Here is a 24,062-nt window from a genome sequence, read left to right as displayed (position 1 = left end):
TCTACTAAAATGTATTGCACTCAAATGTATTGCTTCACTGGCGTTGCACGCGGCAGAAGTTGAAAACTTTTCAACTTTTCAAGCGCCAACGCAGGCGTCAGCCAATCAGATCGCCTTATGCAAATACCCTAGCGCAGATGCTAGCCAATCCCGTTCATGTAGCACCAGAAAAGTATGTGATTGGCTGTTATCACTATGACGGCGCGTCAGCACCATGGTCAGCACCAAAGCCGCTGAGAAACAGAGTTGCGACACTCCCATAGGCTTCCATAGGAACTTAGGAATGCGGAAGTAAAGCGTGTCATGGAGCAGCCGATAGTTCCAAACAACCGATAGTTTCAGCATTGAAGCCCATTCATTTCAGTGCTTCTCAAACATAGTCGCCAGAAATTTGAGGCATTTCTTTTCCATTTTTGCCATTTTAACGCATTAGTTTACCTCTCGGAAATCTGACCAGTAGTTGTATTTTATGAAACGCGTTATAGTTAATGTTTATTTTTAGATAATAGGCAGTATATGCTATATTTGCAGTTAGATAATGTGGATATATTATATAATAAAATATTTTGATGAGTACAGTTGGTTGCCTTTTTTATTTTGAAGTATTTGCAAAACTTAAATTTACTTTTTTTCATTTACATTTAGTAATTTAGCAGACGCTTTTATCCAAAGCGACTTACAATGTAGAAGCAAACAGACCAACGAAAGAGCAACAAAATACAAGCGCTGTGATAAGTCTCAGTTAGTCTAGCAGTTCACATAGCAATGATTTTTTTTTTATAAATATAAATAAATAGAATAGAATAGTTAAGTGCTAGTATTAATTGGTCAGATGGTAGCAAAAAAGATGTCTTTAGATGTTTTTTTTAAAAACCATTTCTAGCATTTTTCTAGCATTCATTGATATTCACTTGTGTATGCATATTGTATCTTATATTTTAACATAATATTGTATTAAAATGTGAATAATAGATGACCATAGATGAAGAAATATGTATTAATACAATAACACATTTTACATACTAATTAGATTTCTTATACTCTTTAAATAAGCATATTTCATCATTGGTCTGCACATCCACAGGAATAAGTGTAACACAAAAACACAAAGTAATGCCTCAAGTTAGAGCCCTGCATTTCGGCCCAGGCCTGACGGGCCCCGACTTTTTTACGCCTCTAGGGCCGGGCTTCGGGCCAATTTCCACGTCATAGTTAAGACGCGGGCCGGGCCTCGAGCCTGTTTTGGGTTTCTCCTTATTTTTATATTATAGACCTCTATCGATTAGTGATGAAAAAAATTGCCGCGCTACAGTGAGAGATGGCTCTCCGGTGAATGCGTCCATGCAAACCATTCTGTTTCTCTACTACCACTAATAAAACACAATATGTGACACATGGGAGCCCTTTTTCGAACGTCCATGTTTAACAAATCGTTAAGCTCCAGCACATGCTAAGCTCCTGCACGTCTCTGACTCCTCCATTAGACTCCTAATAAATGAGTTCTGGTGCAGATGAGGAGAGAGAACTGCATCTATTTCAGTCCGACACAGTTTTATGATTATTATTACTGTTCCAAAAATTTCTTGTGGTTGCAAGACAAGCAATGGGATTCATACAGTAAATATCAAAGCATCACATTTTGTAAAATCCAATTAATTCACCCTCCGTACTCAGCGGGGGTGCCGTAGCCTCACAAACGGGGGGTCTGACACTTTCTACGACCTACGCCAGTGCGGGAAAGTGGGGGGTGGCGGCATGTGGAACCTTCCGGAAAAGCTTCGCGCCAGGCTCCAGAAAGCAACCTTCATGGAAACATTCATGGAGATCAAACCCGACGGTGTAATTCGATTAAATCCTTGTGAACTGATTAATGTCTACAGCTGATTAATTGAAAGATTTGCAGCGGTCACGTCGAGAGGCCTGTGATCCTCCCACGGAACGAGTGAGTACACAAGCGTTCATTACAGCATAACACCCAAACCAACTGCAGCTCCGCCTGGATGAACTCTCTCTGATGTGTGTTTTTTGCGTTCCGGCTCAAACACCGACTCAATAGTCATTCCACCCCGAGCGATTCATTATTAGCGTGAGATCTGGGATTTTTTATGAAAGCAGGCTGATCAAAAAAAAAAAAAAAACGTTGCTTTGGTGATGACGCTCAACCATAAATTATCCACTTAGCTAAATCAGGCGTAACACCCAGGTAATTAGATGTAGATGTACTCCGAGCTTAGTTCATCATGTACTCCCAACCTCATATTAAAACACACTGTTGTGGCTGCGGTCATGATGGAGGCTTTACTGCCCTTGAACGTGGTGACTCCGAAAACTCACGTTCATTAATAATTCAGTTATGTAACAGGGGATTTTACTATACTTAGGCGGGTCAAGTATTTGACTAAGCCTAATGCTAGTGATACTTCAGAACATGAAGTTTAACAGCAAACAATAGGACCTGCATGTTTCCAGGAATGCACACGTGTCTGTACGAGGTTTTGTGCTGTACAGCATGTAATCTGTTTTACAGCAGAGAGTGGAACAAACAAACCTGCTGAAACCTGCTGAACACACAGGTGCTGAACCATAAATGTGAAGCAGTGCCATCTTTCTACTAGAAATACAGTATGCAGTACGTCTTCTTTTTGATTCTTTATTTGATGTGAAAGATGACACCTGGACACTACACATAAATTAAACTGTGAGGTCATGTAACAACAACAATGTAGCATGTAATGCTTGGAACAGGATACCACTATTGATTACCTGGATTACCAACTAATGGTCCACAATGCAATGCAAAGACTTAATTTTTCAAACAATTTTTTAACAAATATTTCTACAGCTTATAAAGTAAAGTCGTGACGTATTGTCAAGTATGGTGACCCATACTCGAAATTGGTGCTCTGCGTTTAACCCATCCAAGTGCACACACACAGCAGTGAGTAGTGAACAAATCCACACACACACACACACACACACACACACACAGTGAACACACACCCAAAGCAGTGGGCAGCCATTTATGCTGCGTTGTGGGTTCGGTGCCTTGCTCAAGGGCACCTCAGTCGTGGTATTGAGGGTGGAGAGAGCGCTGGACATTCACTCCCCCACCTACAATTCCTGCCGGCCGGAGACTCGAACCCGCAACCTTTCGATTACGAGTCCGACTCTCTAACCATTAGGCCACGACTTTATGGCGCTTGACTTTAACATCAAGTATGCTTTATTTACTTATTCATGGATGTTTCTTTACTGCGATATTGTGCCAATAACTTTCAGCAAATCTGAGCTGCATAGTAATATTTAATATTTATATTATGCTAAATACACAATGTAGCGATATCTCTATTGATATACAGCTTTAGATTGTCGCCATGATATATATTGTTATGTGACAGATGAACTGAAAACGATATCAACCATGATTTTTAATTAGCTCCTTGTTTTGTCAGAAAAGACAATAGCTTGCCATGAACTGAACATGCAGGATGAGGTCACAAGTTCATTAGTCTCTGGTCCCAGAAGCTGTAATTTTCCACTGAAGTACTCTTAGAAAGGTCAGCGGTGATGCAGTTCATGAGATGCTGTGGGCTAGTCTTTTAAAGCGCAGTCTCACTCTCTCTGACTGTCTATGTCCATAGTTCCTCCCCTGAAGCAGTGATCTGTACACAGATTCACACAGTGTGGTCAGCATGCCTGACCCCTGCAGCTTCAAAAGATACGAACTCTCTATGGACATGGTGGACAGCCAAAAGAGCAAATACCTCGAACCTAACGTGTCTGGACTCACAAAAGGTGACAATGGCCAACATTTGCTCAGAAGCCACCTGACGACTGAGCCATTGTGTTTCAATTAGTTCTTCTGGAAGATAAGAATGTCAACATTTTACACAGCAAGAAATCCTCAGAAGTAACAGCCACTCAGAGACCAAGTTTGGCTCCCTGTTTAAAACCTCAATACAATTTTTATCTTCATTTACACTTATTAAACATAAAATTCTTATTAAAGAGATGCAGTCAAAAATGAAAATTCTGCCATCATTTACTCACCCTTATGCTGTTTCAACGTATGTGACTTTCTTCTATTTCAAAAAAAATTTTGATGAAAAAACTAAAATTATTAATTTTTGCCCTTATAATTTAAGTTACTGGTGTACAATTGTTTTGAACCCCATTGACTTTTACTGTATGGACAGCTGAAACATTCTTAAATATATTCAAATTTATTCAAATTAAACTTTTTGGGTGAACCATCCCTTTTAGTCATAAAAAAAACTAAACCATCAACCTGTTGTTCAGATCTGCCAAACATTATAAAGCTTTTAAGCAATATAAAAATGTCATTGTGAAGCTGTTATTGCATTAGGTATTTTTTGTTTACTATTCACAATGTTTTACAGAGCTATTAGAGGCCAACAAATCCAAGACACATCACTCGGATCCATTTCAGGCACTGCAGATCCCCATCTACATGCAGAATGACCGCCAAGTTTTCACACAGTCAGCAAAATGGACTGTAGCCGAATATTGATCGTGGCAGATGCCAGACGCCCATCCCCAGCCTCATTCCCTGGATCCATCCGGCGGAATTCACCGCTCAACACAGCTGGACTTTGGATGAGATTAAAGCCTACGAATGGCCGAGTGGACTCAGCAGGGTTTGGGGAGGCCAGGTAAACAGCTTTGTCATGATGACAGGGGGTTCCAGAGGGCAGGGCACATGGGGAGGGAAACTCTCTAGCAGGAATGAATAGTTTTGTAATAGACAGATTCATCATAGACTGGACTTGTGTCCAGAAACGTGCTCCGATGGATGGCAGAGCCTCCTTTTTGGAAGCCCGATACAATATCCAGACAGGATGTAATAGAGCCAGACTTAGAAAACTGACAGGGCATTTTTATGAAATGTGTAATATGTGTTTCAGTCAGCAATGAATGCTAACACAGGGCCTGTTTAGTTTAAAACTGCAACTTTAATCAAAGACACACAGTATAAGCAATACAGAGCAACAGAGATATACATAAACACACACAGGCACACGTGTAGGAACCAGATACACACCATCCGCCCACAGATTCCCAACAGCACTCAGACAAAGTTGGAAGCACAAGTTTATATTTCCCAGTAGTCTCTGAGTAGCAGAGAAACAGAAACTCAGATATAGAGATCCAAATGCATCTTGAAGTTTCAATGACTAATCCACAACACACTGTATAGATAATGTAAGATATAGAAAATCATTTGGAGCTAATTTAAAAACATAGTTCATCCAGAAATGAAAATTCTGTCATCATTTTCTCACCCTCGTGTTCACCCAAACCATCATGATTTTTTTTCTGAGGGACACCAAAGGAGATGTTTAGAAAAATACAAGACTACAGGCTACAGACTTACAAGTCATTAATGGCTGAAAATCTTGCCTTTAAAAAAATAGCTTGACAACTGTGGTCACCATTAGATTTCATTGAATGTAAAAGAGTAGCTTGGACAATCTTCTGTAAATTGTATTCCTCAGAAGAAATTACTTCATTCAGGTTTCAAAAGTAGTAACTAAGGATGAGTAAATAGCAGAATTTTAATTTTTGGCTTGTTTATTCCACTTTTTCCTAGCATAACTTGAAAAAAACAAAACATTAATAAAGTGTACAATTAAACAGTAATGCATCAAGCAGATGTGATCACACAAGGACAAATTAACACCAAGGCCCATGACAGCAAACCGATAATATGCCCCAGCAGGAGAATTGACTTTTAGACACTTGGATAATAGTCAATTTAAGACATAAATGAGCCACTACATGCTAATGTCTGCTGCAGGTAATGAATCACGGGGCGCAGCGGGAATAGTCCTCTCTCTGTGGACCTGTGGCTATAAATTAACAGAACCAGAAGCAAATTCAAAACTTCCCACTTTCATTATTCTAAATCAGGAAACTCTGAATGATTCAGATATTAATTCTGCACCTTACTCATTAGCATTACAATTTTATTGCTTCCTTCCAGAGAGGGGTGGGCTAACTTAAAATAGCCTTTCCCTCTGAGCAACAAAGGTGAGTGTGGAACACCCACTGTGTGTGAGCTAAGAGAGGGGAACAGAGAGATTCGTGTTTGTTTGCTTTGAGATTGTGTTTGAGTATACGGATCAAGACGAGTCACCTTCAGCAGATTATGAGTGTGCTGTTTCCCCTCAGTGTCACAGTGGGACAAATCCATACTCCAACACGTTCTCACTCCCAACTCGTCACATATTGATACTTGATCAGGACCACTTGAGCGTCAAAAAGCGGCACCAAGTGGTCCTTCTTCCCAGCGTCATTTTTCAACGTGCAGGGTCCTCCGTTGCTTCCAGTGGTTTGTCTTAATTTAATGGTTTGCATGCATTTGTAAAAAAGAGAAATAATTTTATATAAACTTATGCTTTCATTGGAGCACCTAACCCCACCCCTACCATACACCTACCCACTTCTGAACAATATAAAACTCGTAACAGGCAGATATAAGTGCAGTCACAGGTATTTATTGCAAAAACTTACCATAAACAAGCAGTATAAAAGCATTACAAACAAGCTGTGTTGCATTCCAACGAAGAAGAGAGTATAATAAAAGGTTTTGATTGCTGAAAATGATCCTACTCCGTTAACGTGCTCGCGTCTCATTCAAAAAGATACTCCCGTCCCGTGGCATAATGCAATCGATCACGAGACACACAGGAGCAAATAGCAATTCACAACCAAGGCTGACGTAAGGCTTCGTCTGGCGGCATTTTTTTTTATTTGCGCACAGACTGCAGCACACAGGATGAGCTTTACGGCGGACAGAGACGGCGATTGTGTCTATTCCTCTCACAAATCAATCGTTTTGCCTCGGAAGACTTGGAATATTATTATTATTATTTTTATAAATTATAATGGTAGTTGTATCTGCCTGTTATATCTTATTGATAAATGGTAGGTTTAGGGGCAGGGGTTGGGTTACGTGCTCATAAATGTGTAAATACTGTAATAAAACCGATAATTTACATTGTAAAATCACACCCCAACATATATGAAATAATGGCAATATTATAACCCAATATTATATTTATCATGATGATAAAATTCCCAGTACCTTTCAGCATATTGACGCCAAGGGTTTCTTATTTAAACAGAGGACCCTGCATGTCGAAAAATTATGCTAAAGGGGTATCCTGTGAGTCAAAAAGTGACCCAAGGGGTCCTGACCAAGCGTCAATATGTGACGAGTTGGGAGTGAGAACGTGTTGTATATTCAGTCTATAACGTTTCCCCATCAGCCTTGGACAATTCTGTACAACCCAAGGCCCAGTATGAGTTTCCGAGAGATCAAACGCTGGATGTTCTCCCAAAATTATCATCAGGCCATTTTTATTGTTGTGATCTGAACCATCGCTATTATTAATAATAGACTACAATGGACCATTACTGTTTCCTGTTCTTTTTTGCCCCATTTGAGTTTTTCTTTCTGCATGATTAACCTTGATAAACAATGTACATCAAATACCAAGGGAGAAAATCTTTAAAGCATTAAATTCAGATCAATACCAAAATAACTAAAGTTCTGGGTGGATTCTTCCACTTTGTACTGAATGCTTCACTTGCTCGCTTTCCTGAGCACCGCAAGCAATATCGCACAATAGCAATGACTTTGGATCATGAGAGAATGGGCAGCGTTTCGTGGAATCATGCATTATGCAGCACTAATGCAAGTTTTATGTGGTCGTTACACATGAAGGCCCATGTGAGCCTCAGTGCAGTAATGGCTCCGGCTGAGATGGACAGAAAGGAGAGTGATACGGTCACCCTAGCCTTCAAATGTCTCATTTGGTGAGTCACACTGTACATACAAGCAATTACATCTTACATCTGTACTGTTAGAATATTGTTTTATAAGGATCATCAAGTGACCAGCCATAGTAAGCTGATGCAAGCATGAAAGTTTAAAGTTCAAATTGCAAGCATGACTTCACTGTAGTGAGTATTTAAGGCAAAATTGGTGATATTTAAAAAATCAAGGCAATGACGCACTTTTAGAAGTGTGCATTGTGCACTTAGAATATTGGTCTATCTCAAAATGTAGTGAATTGCCTACAGAGCATTTATACGCATCATAATCGGATGATGCCCTTTAAAATTACAATGAAGATCAAAGTTTTTTTTTTTATGCTTTACATAAAAACCATAAAACACAGAAAACCACCATAACATCACATCATACAATCATATGTGCACTCCTGACTCAAACGCTATTCTAAATCATAATTATGCTGCATTTTAAGATGATTAAGAATCTTAGATTGATCTTAGATTGAAATTTAGATGATATTGTGGAAAAATATCAAAGATTGACAAATGACCATTCATTCAATTCCAAAAAAAAAAATTCAATGAAAATAGTTTAATGTAATTAAAAATGATTACATTTAAATGCTAATTGAAAACTGAAATAAGCTTAAGTTGAAGTACTAAAATTAGAAAGTTAAAGTTAAATATAATAAAAAAATGACAAAATCACATAATAAAATTACTAAAACTTGAACTAAAATAATGAAAAGTAAAAAAAATTAAATAAAAGCTAATTCAAAATATTAATAAATATTACAATAGTCTATAAATGATGAGTGAATGAGTGCTGCAAATAGATTCCTTCAAAAGTCAGCTCACTAAGTTTTATAAAGGGCCTTATGTCTGGTGCATAAAGTACACGGATGCATTAGACCAAATAACGCAGCAATCAGCAAAAGCCCGCTGGCACTGGCAGAGAAGGTCTGTGCAATATTAGACATAATAAATGAAGCGGCATACCCATACAAAACCCAGACAAGCTGTCAAGCGCTTACCACCTTGACATTTAGCGGCATTCACCATGACAAATGGCTTACAATTTAAATCTTTGAGAGAGGTGTTTCTAACCACACTGGTAGGGTTCTGTAGATGGGGCGGTAATCTGTGACCTTGCCATAATAATACCAGGTTCGATTTATGACAAATGTATATTTCAAATACAAGTGTATGCGAAAAAGTGATAATGCCCATGGGAGGAAGTACACTAGGGAAAGGAAGCTTCATGAAGGCCCATTAAATACCTTTACCCAAAAATGAAAATTCTGTCATAATTTTCTCACCCTCAAGTTGTAACCAAAAAGTTGACGGTGGAAGTCAATGGCTACCATCGACTGTTTCATTACCAACATTCTTCAAAATTTCTTCTTTTATGTTCCACAGAATAAATAAAGCCACACAGATTTAGAATGACATGAGAGGGAGTAAATGATGACAGAATTTTCATTTTTTTAAGCCATAGATAGCACACAAAAGCTAATGTGCATTTTGGCACAATGATTAGGTGGTAGGTAATCCTTTACTGGATGAATCAGAAACCATTAGAGTTTACACTACAAATGTGGATGCATTTTGCACTACATTTTGGACCCTGTTTATACCTGTATTTAGTGCTGACCACTCATGATCTGATCATTTGAAATAGATGTTAATACCAAATGTTAACAGTCTGCGGAAATATCCAGGAAACTGCGCTGAAACATAGAGTCATGACACAAAACAGGACAGTGTGTGTGTTTATACATACTGTAAGTATGTGTGTGTTACTGGGGGGGGTGAGGAACACAAGGAGTGTGTGACTGTGAGAGCCATATTATTTTGAAGAGGATTATATGCGGCTTCATATTTGAGTCCTCTATAGGAACAATACAAAGACGTGAAATTCAAGACACTCTGCACCACATAAACCCAAGAAATAACATATTTGTCAGTACATACTGAGAAATACAAAACTCTAAAGTCAAGTACTGATGCACACTATACTCTCAGGAGAGGAACAACCTGAAACTGAACTGAAATGAAGCTGAAATTAAATAAAATACACGTATGAACAAATTTAAATGAAGTTTAGAAACTGAAATAAGTTTAATTCTGAGGACTAAGATTGCCAAAAATAAAAATGAAATAAAAATAAATAGATATATTTACTTGACAAAAGCCACATGAGTACTAAAACTAAAATTACAACAAAAACTGAAAATGTGAAGATAAAAGCCAATTCAAAATATTACAAGAATACTGTAATAGTATATAAATAATACTAAAATATAAGAAAACAATACAGTCTGGGGCTGAATTTACTAAAGTGCTTATTTAAGCGCAAATGCATGCGTTTTATTTACAAAGCACACAAAATTTGTTTCTGCGAGAACTGTATGCAAATTGCATTCAGTACCAAATTATGCTTGTACCTTTATTCAATTTGTATAATTTCTCTGGGCTAAAACAATGCAGACAGTATGTCCAAATAAACCCCACTAATAGTGAATTGTGAATCTGAATTCCTCCCTCGGAGCTGAAGACACTGACTTTCGAATTATACATAAAGGTTAAATGTCTTGCTTTCTCACACGCACGCACGCACGCACACACACACACCTGGAGGGTACAGCAACAAAGCAGCTCTCCTTTAAAATTCATACAGTAAATAAATAAATAAATAAAACTCTCCAAAGAGAGTGTGAAGTCAGAGCATTGCATGCTGAGATATAGCTGCCATGTGTCTTGGCTCAGAGCTACAGCCCACAGATATTCCTTATATTCATATCCTCTTTTCATCTGTTCTCTCCTCAGCTCAAACCAAAAAGATTTTTCCCTCCTAAAGAAGTGAGTCATTCAAACTCAGATGCCATCGCTCCTCCGCCAGGCCTCTGTTTACAGATCACTTCACTTTGACTTTCACGTGGTGTGCAGATCCTCCTCTGGGGTGAGTTTAAATAAGTTACCGCAGTACTGAGAGGCAAGTGACTAAAGAAACAGGGAAGTGAGCAGAGGACCAAAACAGCACTAAAACACATTTTTAATATCACAACAAAGCCACGAGTTCTTAAAACAGGGCAGCATGACTGTTAGTCAGTCATTTACCGGCTATTTAGAAAACTCACTCATAGTGCTAAATTAATTCTAAGAACACAACGCTGCAGTATAACAACATTTATTGTTCTTGATAACAGTTATTGCACACAAATATGTGGTTCCAAGCTGTAAGTCTGGAACATAACTTCCTTAACACAGTGACTTCAGCAGTAAAACACAATTACATCCGGACAAACAAAGTTAAAAGAGGTTTCAGAAAGCGATGGATACTTCAATGACTTCTTGATTTTTTTTTAGTAGTTTCTTGTAAATATTTCATTACATACAGTACATGGCCACACTTGATCAAAAATCTTATACCAACTTTTAAACTCTTAAATCTTGTACCAAGATAAAACAAAATCTAATAACAATTTATTTTTATTTATTTATTTTTTACATTTTTATTTTTCAATTGTTGTCCATGCGGTTTTAGGGCATTATATACATTTAGTGACTAATATTGTACTTGTAAAAATTAATTTGACACACCGCAGGGTGCTGGACTATTTAAATGAACTGCAAAATGATTCAAAATGGTAAAAAAATGATAGTGATCAGTTACAACAAATAAAATATATAAATATATTATCATAAATTTATAAAAATGGTAACATAAAAAATGTATCATCACATTAATACCTAAAAATTCTAATACCATATACAGTGTAAAATCTTTATTTTTTTTTTATTTCTGTTAAGGTTAATAATCCTATTAATAATTTGTAATAAAATCAACAATCTGGCCTATTATAGGGCAAAGGACAACAGCAACTGGTCACGTTTTTCACAACCTTTAATATTTACACCCAGATGTAATGCAATATATTGCTTTTAATATTGCTGTTATTGAATGTCCTTGTAGTGAAGGTAAAATATTCTCTCTGTGAGATTTCACCCACTGGACCTTGTTAATGAAACATGAGCAGAATGAATTCCTGTGTAAATCCTTATAAATCCACTCTTATATAAATTGTCCCACTCAATTGAATGTGACAATTTGCACAAAAACGGTCTTATCCGTCCTGTTGGTGTGTCATCATGAATAAGGCCCAGTGCTTATTTTGTTTGACTAGAGAGAGAGGTCATTTCAGTCACGTTTTGGCACATTTCATCCTCGTGGCCTTAATATCAGTCATGTGACTCTACAACCAAAACAACCATTTCACTTCCAGTCACCTCTTAAAAACACAACATTCAACTGACAAACAGCACTCAGCCTTTCCTGCTTTGTATGGCAATATAATAATAAACGTAAATACAACTTTCTTTATTTCATAACATGTCCCTACCTATACATAGCTACAATAAAACAAACAATAAACTCAAACAATAAACCCCACTCCCGTGGGTGAGAGGAACTAAAAGCTTCTCTATAGTTGTGAAACCAGAAGTAGGAGGAGATTTCTGGTCACTCCCTTTTCATGTAAATGACCAGATCAGTGAAGAACCTTCACATACCATACGCCTGTGACAACCTGTCAGATGGACTCGGACTGAATTACAAGTGTACTGAAAACACTGCTATTAATGGACAACAATAATGCAAAAAATTATGGTAAGACTTGAGTCTGGACATTTTTATTTTTATATTTTATTTCTATTATATTTATATATGTTTCACTTATACAAATAATTTTTTATATTTTACATTCGATTTTATTTTTCACATTAGGTAGAGCCTGGCTGTGCAAAACTCTGATGGCAGAAATACTAAATTTGATTGAAATATTTTGTTTATGTGGTTGCAAACCACTATAAGCTGAATATGCAGGGTTTAAAAATAAATAAAAATCTCTTTAAAATCGTTTACACAGGACTTAATCATTGTAACATTTTTTTTTTGTAAGTGCCTCATGCTATTAGTGCTCTGTTTGCTATTCAACATTGAAGAAAATCAAACTCTAATTTACCCACCAACACCTGTCTTCTAACAGGCAACGACCAAGTTGCCCCTGCTCTGCGGTTGCTAATTGTGGGGCAGAAGCGGACAGGAAAGAGTTCAGTTGGCAACACAATCCTTGGTAGGGATGCATTTAATACATGGGGTGGAGCAGACAGTGCAGTAGCACACGGAGAATCTGAGGGCCGACAGCTGATGCTCGTGGATGCCTGTGGATGGGGCATGAATGAGAACCTGGTCCCTAAACAGGAGAAACTGGAGCTATTTAACGCCCTGTCACTGTGCGAGCCCGGACCCCACATTCTGCTCCTGGTCATTCCTTTACTGTACTTTAGCCACTCCGAGAAAGCGGCCCTACAGAAACGCATGGAGATCCTCACAGAGGGCGTGTGGCGCCACACCATGGTCGTGTTCACCCTCGGGGACCGTCTGCGCAGCTACAGCATACAGGACCACATCCAGACAGCTGGAAAGGATCTCCAGTGGCTAATGGAGAAGTGCGAGAAGAGGTACCACGTTCTTAATAACAAGATGCCCCAGGACAGACAGCAGGTCTCTGGGTTACTAGACCGTGCGGAAGACATGCTGATGGAGAACGGGGGATGGCACTTCTCTCTGCACATGTACTGCAGGCTGGAGGAAGAATGGAGCCGAAGAGAGAGGGAAATGAAAGAAAGGATTCTAGAGAGACAAGATAGAGTGGGGAAAACCAGTCGAGGACTGGCTGTGGTTCCTAATCACAGCCAAAAAGGTGGTCTGCATGTGAACGATACTCTAGTGAAATTAGTTTACCACGGCTAACTGCTGCTAAAGAAAGTTACATGTTACAAGAGAACTTCTGATTTTAAGTTAAAACATTTGTATGTATGCCTTCCTGCAACTGCTCACCATTACTCTTCATGTATTTCTCATTTCACTTTAAATGTGACCATTTCACCAACAACACCTTTTTAATTTAATTTTCATTCATTTAAAGATCATTTTAAGTGGTCCTGTGGTGTGACAAATTATTAAGCATACAAATATTTTATTTTTTAATTTATTAAGAGTTAATATTTAATGAATATGTTCATAAAAAGTAAATTATTATTATTAGGTAACACTTCACATTGAGGTCCATTAGTTGGGTCCATTAATATTTGTTACAGTATTTGCTCATCTTTGTTAATGTTAATTAAAAAATATAATTAAAAGTAAATAAAAAAAATACAACTGTTCTTTATTAGTTCATCTGAACTAAATTCCATTAAATAATATTAACATATACAACGTTTGATTTGAATTATGGCATTAACTAAGATTAATAAATGCATTATAAGTATTGTTAGTTTATGTTAACTAATGTAGCATTGTTAGTTCTGGTTAACTAATACAGTTAAATAATGTTAACATATGGAATCTCCTGTAAAGTGTTACCAATTATTTCATATCACCTACCCACATTTTCACTCAAACACTGTAATTTAAAACTTAATGTGAGCCTGTATTTATATAACAACTCATTGTGGTTAAAGAAAAAAAATATTGTAAATATTTTGTGCTTTAAGGTTTAGGTTACGAGTTCTGTAATATCAGTATGGACACTCACTGGAGAGGGCAAATTCGAAGATGATACTTTACAACATCTTACATAATAATGTAGATTATAAAACACTAAGGGCTAATCATAGAATACAAGGGGCTCTCATATCCTCCAATGATTTTTTACGACAATTGTAAATAAAATTTGAATGTCTTACGATGTTTTGCACTATTTGCTTGTTAGAAATTTTTCTTATCCATTCATATTTTGTTCTAATTTAAGCTTTTTGCTTGCATTTTTAAGACGCATTAAAAGGAATAGTTCATTTTAATTGTTCACATTTTGTCATAATTTACTCACCCTCATGCCATTCCAAACCTAAGTTTCTTTCTTATGTTGAACACAAAAGAAGATATTCTGAAGACTTTTGAAGAACCAAAACAGTTGTTGGTCCCCATTGAATTCCATAGTAGGAAAACCATGGAAGTCAATGGGGACCATCAACTTTTTGATTACCAGCATTCTTCAAAATGTCTTCTTTTATGTTCAACATAAGAAAGAAACTCATACAGGTTTGGAACGACATGAGGGTGAGTAAATGATGATAAAAATGTAATTTTTGGATGAACTATATCTTTAAGAAACAGAAAAGAGATAGGGGACTAGACTAGAACATGATGAAGGCCAGAAAGATCCGGTGTCCTCATGAGCACAATTGCACAATATGATTCATTCATTTGATTAATTCAATTTACCACCTGATGTCTCTTATCTAGTCCCTGTTACTCTCTATGTGCATGCACTCATATCTCTCACCTTTACCCCTCTTCGACGACACTTCTTCATATTGTCATATCCAAAGACTCCCCACCCCTCGTGTATTAATACTCTTTAAAGTGACTGATGGCCATGTCATCACAGTGCTGAGCTTCGAGCAGTCGCTTTAATTGATATGCAATTTGCACTTCATCTTAATCTGAGGAGGTGAGTTCCTTTAATGTGCTACTCAGGATGAGGCATTTCATTTAACAGATCAAAGCTAGTGAGCGAGCGAAGCGTTAGAGGCCCTACTTTCAAAGTGAAATTCTCTCTCGTCGTCACACGGTGTCAAACATCATCTTGTTACGCTTGGGTAAACAAGCCTGAGTGCAATGATGAGAGAAACATCGAAAGCGTCGAGCTACAGTCACTGCTTGTCTTGACCGCACAAGCACCCACCGCCACAGATTCTACCAGTCACTCTCATTTGCATATGCTGATAGTTGCTAATTTATGTGTGTGAATGTAATGCTCCCGGTGGCGAGCATGTTCTACTGTATGGGGACAGTGGAGACAGGCAAGAGTCTCTGTAGATGGACTGTCTTCATTTCAGGGCTCTCTTACAGACACTCTGCCCATTGAACCAGGTGATCTACTGACCCCTTTTCCAACTGCACATCACTGACCTTGAACAACGGAACCGCCAGACCCAGTTACCACATGTAACAGAGCCAGACTGAATTGCAGAGATAGATTGTCTCTCTCTTTCTAAAACTAACATTTTTCTATCATAGTGAGGGCTTTCTGTTAAATCCATTCCATCCGTATTTAAACTAAGCTAATTATATTTTTATCCCCTAACCCTAACCTAACCCACACACAAAACATTTTCTATTAGTACATTTACTATTTAGTATGCAAGTATATTTATGTCGGTTAAGAAAAAACAGACACTACCTTCATAAATGTAGGGGTCAGTAAGAGCTTTTGGAACAAAATTTATATAATTGATGATAAAGTCATAATATATTGTTCCACAAGTTTTCTATTTCAAATAAATGCTGTTCTTTTGAACTTTGAATTCATCAAAGAATCCTGGTTTCCAGTATAAACTATTATGCAGCAAAACGGTTTTCAACATTGTGTAATTTAAAATTGAATAATATTTACAATATTACTGTTTTTACTTTATTTGATCTAATAAATTCAGCTTTGGCAAGTGTAAGAGACTTCTAAGTGTAATGAAGACAAGATAAGAGACCGCAAACTTACAGTTCATTACTTTGTGTGATTTCACTAGTACACTACAAATAAGGCCTAAAATAAATGGCTCTAAAGAGTTCACTGTGCTGAAAATACCCATTTAAACTAGACTTAGCTGGTTTAAGATGCTCTCTCAGCATGGCTTGCCAAGCTGGTCTGAATTTATTCTAGATCAGGGATGGGCAACTTCGGTCCTGGAGGACCGGTGTCCTGCAGAGTTTAGCTCCAACCCTAATCAAACACAGCTGCCTGTAACTTTCTAGATATCTTGAAGACATTGATTAGCTTCTTCAGGTGTGCTTGATTAGGGTTGGAGCTGAACTCTGCAGGACACTGGCCCTCCAGGACCGAAGTTGCCCATCCCTAGAACGATGGTCTCCCATAAAGTCCCTTAAAACCCTCTAAATCCAGTCAAAAAGCCCAGTCTAGCCAGGGTGGGAGATCAGCTAACAAGCCAGTTCAGGTTGGTCTTTCTTCTGCAGGGTAGTTGGATTTGACCAAGAGCAAAGATAAATGATGACACTGCATAGGTGAAGGAAGATAATGAAGCCATCATTAGAAAAAGGCCTTTCTCTCAGCATTTGAACCTTTGCCATACCCCACCACGGCACCAGCTCTGCTCAAGAGCACTTTCCAGTTGGCAGCTTTTCTCACACTGTGGTAATCAACAGGTTCAGTTCAGTGATGATTATAAGGGGTTATGTGCACTTGACAATACTGATACATTGCATAGCTTGTATACCTATGCAAAGCAAACAAAATGTGTACATGATGTACAAAAAGGGTTGGAGGGAAGGGTAATGGCTGTAAAGAGAGGCTCCCATGGATTTTAGATCATATAGCAGAAGAGAAGTGTGGAGGCAGAGAGAGAATCGATAGATCAGAGAGCAAAAAGGCAGTGAGAAAGAATATGGACATGCACTATTAAAGTGACTTGGTGGAATAAAACTGGACTTTAAAAGATTCCGTATTGAGTTAAAGCTGATACTTGCATGTTTTTAATACAAAATAACATTTTCTGTAATTTGCATACACAGCTGAGTGCGAGTCATCAATCTTTATGATTCAATTTCCCTAAAAAGAAATTTTGTTGGCATGCATTAGCACATAGATTACCCTCAAAACTAACAGACATGGACAATACTGCCAAAAAATCCTGTTCTTAATGAGAATTTTGTACAGTTGAAATATCTAAAAATCCCTGAAACAAGATATTTACTTTTACTTTATTTTTAATAAAATTTTAAACCGATATGTCTTACTGCATCTGGGAGATTTTTTCATTTGCTTTAGCATAAATGAAATCTGCCAGTGCTGTAAGACATATTACAACTACATGTGCATTATTATTATTCTTTAGCTTGGGTTGAACAAATAATTTTTGCTTAGATGGAACAGCAGCTACGCTAATTATGTCTCTATTTGTTTCTCTGTTTAACATCCCGTGGTAACTAGGAATGACAGAAGCCTCAGTCTGGATCCAACTCTTAAATGATCTGAGATGACCGAACACCTGAGAAAAGATAATACCGACCCCCCAGAGGACTTCGGAGGATGCCAACGCTCAGACAACATACAGAATTACCAGATTTTGCCATAAGTTAAATATATTAAGGTTCTGCAATATATAAATATATTGTGGAAATTTAAATTCCTGTAGAGCTGCTTTGCAACGATTTGTATCGTAAAAAGCGCTATACAAAAAACAAAACAAAAAAAAAACTACATGAAATATACATTCTCTGAAAATAAGTATAAATATTTACATATCCTACATATATTGTGCAGTGTCGCTTCTCAAGTACATTTTTCTCATTTAAAGGATTTTATATAATTTTAAGTAGAAAATAAGTTTAAGTGATTAAAACTCATTAAAAAGGTTTAAAGGTCAAACAAATCTAATTTTTAATTTCACTGGGTGTTTAAACTTGCACACTTTCTCATAGTTAATGAGGAAGATGCAAAAAAGAACAAAGGCAGAGCTGAACTGCACCACTGATTCATATATACATTTTATCCATGCAACATTTTGCCACCCGGGTCACCTTGAGCTTGTATACGCAGACTTTGAGCAGAGTCAGCATTCGAAACAGCCACAGAATAGCAAACAGCTATAGTGTAGGTGTAAGGCTAAAAGCATAATGATTTGCCTTTAAAGAAGAGTCCCGCTAATGACTGCACACATCTACAATATCAATACACATGTCAAAAAGGTGCACTGCTACTGGAGTCAAGCCATTCTCTTCAAAGCTATTTTTTCAGCATAGATACAGAGTACCTAGATTCTTCTTTTAAACTCTTCCAAATACATCAATTGAACTTCCACCTTGGAACAAATAACACAATGTAAAATATCTTCTTTCATTCTGAAAGACTGCCACACACACACACACACACACACACACGCGCAATGGAAGTCAAAGCCTGTATTTAAAGCTCTGTGGATAATAACGCTTAATATAATCCAAACGTCTACATGTCTGCGGTCACCTCATTCTCTCATTTGTGTGGTCAGGCTTACTGTTGGATAAGTGTAAGGATGAGAAATAGCCAGATCTGATGAGCTGGAGTCGGTCAGGAACCAGCAGGCGGGCTTATTAACAGAGCCCACTGTCTCTACAGCTCAATCACTGAACATACTGTCCCTCTTTATTTTGTCTTCCCTCACTCTCTGCTCTCCCCTTGTCTCTGTCAGTGACTGAATGATGTCTGTTTCCACGGAAACTCCTTCAGGCAATTAGGTGTGCAAATATCGCAGAGCGGTGCAGAAAGGACAGAACGTGCTGAAAAACGGGCTGGGGAGGGAACAAAGCAAGGATCAAAGAGTCAAAACGTGGATACGCTCCACTAGCGGGTTACAATACAGGTTAGTGGTTACAAGCCAGTGTAGCCAAAGCTATTAAGCTATATAAACAACAGCTGTGACTGATAACGTTATTGAGCAGTTAGCGGTGTAATAAATAATTGGCTATCATTTGATGAGTTTGATCCAGAAGTGTGCATGAATAACGCTTGACGTGTTGCAACAGCTTGGTATAAGACCCTGCAACTATACACTAAACAAACAGCTTCTGTCTATCATTTGTTTTTCTACAAAATAAGCCTTCAAGGAGATTACCCATGATGCTTAGTAAGCCAACGGTGGAGTTGTTGTGTGCACACAGGCGGATAAGTCACACAAACTGCACAGTCAGCAATCATGAAGGTAAGTCTCATTTCGAAATATTATGAGCCTGAGGTATTGAGCCAACCTTAGGTGCCCTATCACTCAGTAATGATATGCTTTAATAACACACTTTCATAACTGTCACATTTCCAGGGAAAAAAAAAGGCATCAAGTCACCACGACAGGCAGCTTGCCAGCTTGGTCTGTGAAAAAAAACACTCGACAGTTTCTTAACATCTCCTGTGCTTCTCTCATTGCATTACAGAGGCATTCTGTGCATGTGCTTAACCTCCCTTTGACTTCACCATGTGTGTGTAATTGTTGTACTGTAAGGATGAATGTAATAGCTGTGGGTGAGGCTGTGGCCTTATGGCGTTAGCTGAAACTTGATCCAGCAAACTAATCCTCTAATGACTGGCTCTCAATTAACATGGAACCAAGTTGTTTGTCCTGAAAAGAGTAAGGACCACTTCTCTGTCCTCTCTTTACCTCTTTATCCATCTGTTTGTTCCCTCCCTACTTATGCCAGGTGCTCTCCATTCATGCCCAGTACCAGATGGTATTGTGGATAGACGATTATAGCATTGTCTAAAAAGGAAACCATATTTTTCTCTTGGAACTAATTAACTAAAACTAAAGAACTAACTAACTAAAAGACACCGATGGTCATTTACACTCTAAGTCATTTGGCACTAACTAATGAACTAAATTACTGAAAAAAAGCATACTGACATTAAATGCACATTGTAACATTCTTGGAATCTTGAAACTAACTAACTAACAAAGATACTGACATCCATTTACATTCAAAGCCATTTACATTGAAGTACATGTTTGTTAGTTACTAATTACTAATACTGACATTCATTTACAATCTATAACTAACTAATTAACTAACATTCCGACATTAATTTACATTCTAAGAGGGTTGGAACTAACTAATAGATACAGTCATTTACATTCAAAGACACTTAACTAATTGAAGGAACACTCCACTTTTTTTTTTGAAAAATAGGCTCATTTTCCAACTCCCCAAGAGTTAAACAGTTGAGTTTTACCGTTTTCAAATCCATTCAGCAGATCTCCGGGTATGGCGGTAGTAGGCACTTTTAGCGTAGCTTAGCATAGATCATTAAATCTGATTAGACCATTAGCATGTCGCTCAAAAATAACCAGAGAGGTTCAATATTTTTCTATTTAAAACTTGACTCTTCTGTAATTACATCATGTACTAAGACTGACGGAAAATGAAAAGTTGCGATTTTCTAGGCCGATATGGCTAGGAACTATACTCTCATTCTGGCGTAATAATCAAGGAACTTTGCTGCCGTACCATGGGTGCAGCAGGCGCAATGATATTACACAGCGCCTGAAAGTAGTCTCCAGCTAGGTAACTAGTTATGATATAGCTGGGGGCTACTTTCAGGCACTGAAAGTGCTACTGCCAGACCCGGAGATCGGCTGATTGAATTCGAAAACAGTAAAACTCAACTGTTTAACTCTAGAGGAGTTGGAAAATGAGCCTATTTTCAAAAAAAGTGTTCCTTTTAACTAACAATCATATAGCCTACGAACAATCATTTATAATCGAAACTAACTAATTAACAACTATCAAACTGTCATTAATTTACATTATAAGAGTCTTGGAACTAACTAAAACTAACATATACTGACATTCATTTACAATCAAAACTAAGTAACTAACTAACATACTGTAAAACTAACATACTTAGTCATCTACATTTTAAGACACTTGGCACTAACTAGCTAACTAAAACAAATACTGAAATACAATATAAATTAAACTCTAACTAACTGACATTAATTTACATTCTAGGAGTCTTGCAACTAACTAAAACCGATACTTACAGTCATGTACATTCTAAGACACGTGAAACTAACTAACAATCTAACTTATACCGACAATCATTAACACTAAGAAACTTTGTTTTAACTAGAATATTATGATAGTCATTTACATTCTAAAACACTTAAGCCAATTATTAACTTACAAACATACTGACATTCATTTACATTTAAAGAGTCTTGACTTTAACAAACAAACCAACTAGGCTAACTAACTAACTAACAGATACAGACATTCATTTACATATTCACATTTTAAGACACCTGGCAGACTAACATACTAACATTTTCTCCTTTTCTTTTACCTTATTATCTTTTTATTTTTAATCATATAGGCCTACACAGCATGTTGTCCATTTATGTGAAATTCTCCATATCAATATTTGTCATATTAAATAAATGTCATCACAACATTTTCATGGCAAACAAAAATGTTTTTTTTTCAAACATTAAATGTAGTTATGCTGGACACGGTGGTATTCCTTAAACACTGGAGAACCACGTAAACTCCAGGGTATGGAATGAGATAATGAATATTATAAGTGCCATGGTGTATATCAAAGTACAATACTATCATCTGATATCATAGCAGTACTATGGCAACATATTCTTTTAGATGAAAAGATAAGTACATCTGAGGTCACTATACGGTGTCTACAGAGACACTGAACCTGTAAATAGATAAGGTTACAAAAAGTTATTATGAAATGCTAGATAATAGATAAAAAAGGGAAATTCATGACAGGATGCCCACACATCACAAATATCTGGGGCATTTTTTGGCACTTTCAGAGTCTTTTATTTATTTATTTTTGCCCGGTTTACAGTTGTTTATAATGTAGGATTCACACTGCATTCGTAAGATCAGTTCATGTGTGACACAGCAGGTGTCCCCATCCCGCTGCTGACTGACAGGTGCTGATGGGCCAATTAAAAGGCATGACAGCATTGCTCTGACTCCCTTATCCAAATGCTAATTTCCCACAAGCCTCTGGATTAACACACAAAATCTGAGCAAGCTGCTGTCATCTGCCGATTAGAGACAGAAGAGGAGAATAAACACACATGCAAACACACTTGGGCTGCTTTCCAATTTCCATGCTATCCATCTTAAAACAATAAGCAAGATTAGACTTAATATGTCCTGAGTCAAGTATCTAGAATACAGTGTTTGACAAATTCATGAGAGCTTTTTTGGCAAATATTGATCGCAATCCATTATTACTTTCTGGTGAACGTCTTTACTATGTTGGTCCACCAGCTAGACCAGCACTAAACCTATTGGTACCAGCATGAAAATTCTGGTTTAAGCTGTTTTTAGCAGGGCACGCCAGCCTAGGGTTTAGGGTAGGTGTTTTAAGAGACTCAAGCATCAAAGGGAAGAATATAATACAGCTTAGCAAACATAGCTTAGGTCTTAAGGAACAGATGTGGCCAAACAGCACTACTGAGTCACACACACACACCCAAGAGAGCCTGAGAGAACGGTAATCTTTCCGATAAGCATTTCCGATGCAGACGACCCTGCCAACGTATTAAGCGAGTGCCTCAGGCCAGTAACATCATGCAGCGCTAACCCACTGACCCATACAGCAGCCCTCTCCACTTACTAACATATCTCACACAGACAGAGAGACATCACTCTGTCATACAAAAAAAAAAAGTAACATTTTGGATTTATTGTTTTTTTATTATATAAAATATTGTTAATATAAATAAAAATAAATAACTAAATATTAAATAGTGTATTATTTTTGTAACAATAACAGTCATTTTTTGTAATTTTTTATTTATAAAGGGTCTTATTTTTTTTTATTTTTTTATTATTATAGAAAATACATTATATATCAAAACATTTAGTATTGTTGCATGTTCCTATATGGGCAAGCAGATTCGAGGGCACACTGGGACACTGCGTACATCTCAAGAATTGTGTTTACACGACAGTCGGCTTTTGTGTCTTTCCTTGTTCGTTTTGATCACAGACGGGCGGTAATTATCTATGTAGCACGCGTTCTACATTCTCTGTATACCTGCCCTCGTCTCGTCCTCTCTGTCTCCCTCTCTCTGATGCTTAGACTGAGAGAGCATGCTATTGGAGTGGGAATGTGGATCAGACGCTATTGTGTGATGAATCATAGCTAGAGCTAATTGGTGTTTTAATCCCTGACAATACAGGGCACAGTGACAGCAGCCTTCTGCCAGTCAGAGAGCAAATGAGAGAGAGAGAGAAAGAGAAAACACAGACAGACAGAAGCTCTCCGCCATCTCTCAATTATATCTACTGTGTTACACATTCACAATGGGGTGGCGCATGTCAATTTCCCACTCATTTCTTGGTTGGACGCTGGCAATTAGTGCATGTTTATATAATGTCAAATGGTTCTCTGGTCATCTTCCTCATTACTGATGGCATAATGGCACTAGATGCGGACAGACTGGCTGGCTGACCTCATAATCACAAAAACTTATGAGTCATAGACATAGAATTGAGCGATAAAGCATGTAATATGGTGAACAGTGTCACTGTCTGGTTCTTTCTGCTGACAATGTCAGGCATCCACACGCCACTGAAGTGGAAGCGCTGGGATGTGTGTTTTGACGATGTACAATATTAAATATTTTGAGAACTGAATAGTTGGCAGGATTTC

General features: G+C 37.5%; 2 protein-coding genes across 4 annotated transcripts in view; one reads left to right on the top strand and one right to left on the bottom strand.

Moving 5' to 3' along the window:
- Positions 1 to 24,062, bottom strand: part of spsb4a (splA/ryanodine receptor domain and SOCS box containing 4a) — a 71,642-nt gene that overhangs the window by 6,337 nt on the left and 41,243 nt on the right. The window lies entirely within an intron of this gene.
- LOC306845861 (GTPase IMAP family member 4) lies at positions 12,388 to 14,587 on the top strand. The gene is made up of 2 exons (XM_079378851.1): positions 12,388 to 12,490; positions 12,870 to 14,587. The coding sequence occupies exons 1-2, from the start codon at positions 12,463 to 12,465 to the stop codon at positions 13,634 to 13,636; spliced, it is 795 nt and encodes a 264-aa protein (XP_079234977.1). The 5' UTR covers positions 12,388 to 12,462; the 3' UTR covers positions 13,637 to 14,587.

Source organism: Barbus barbus (genome assembly GCF_936440315.1).
Source record: "Barbus barbus genome assembly, chromosome: 26".
Lineage (NCBI taxonomy): Eukaryota > Metazoa > Chordata > Actinopteri > Cypriniformes > Cyprinidae > Barbus > Barbus barbus.
Note: the sequence above shows the minus strand (reverse complement) of the source record. Positions and strands in the feature narration are given on the sequence as shown.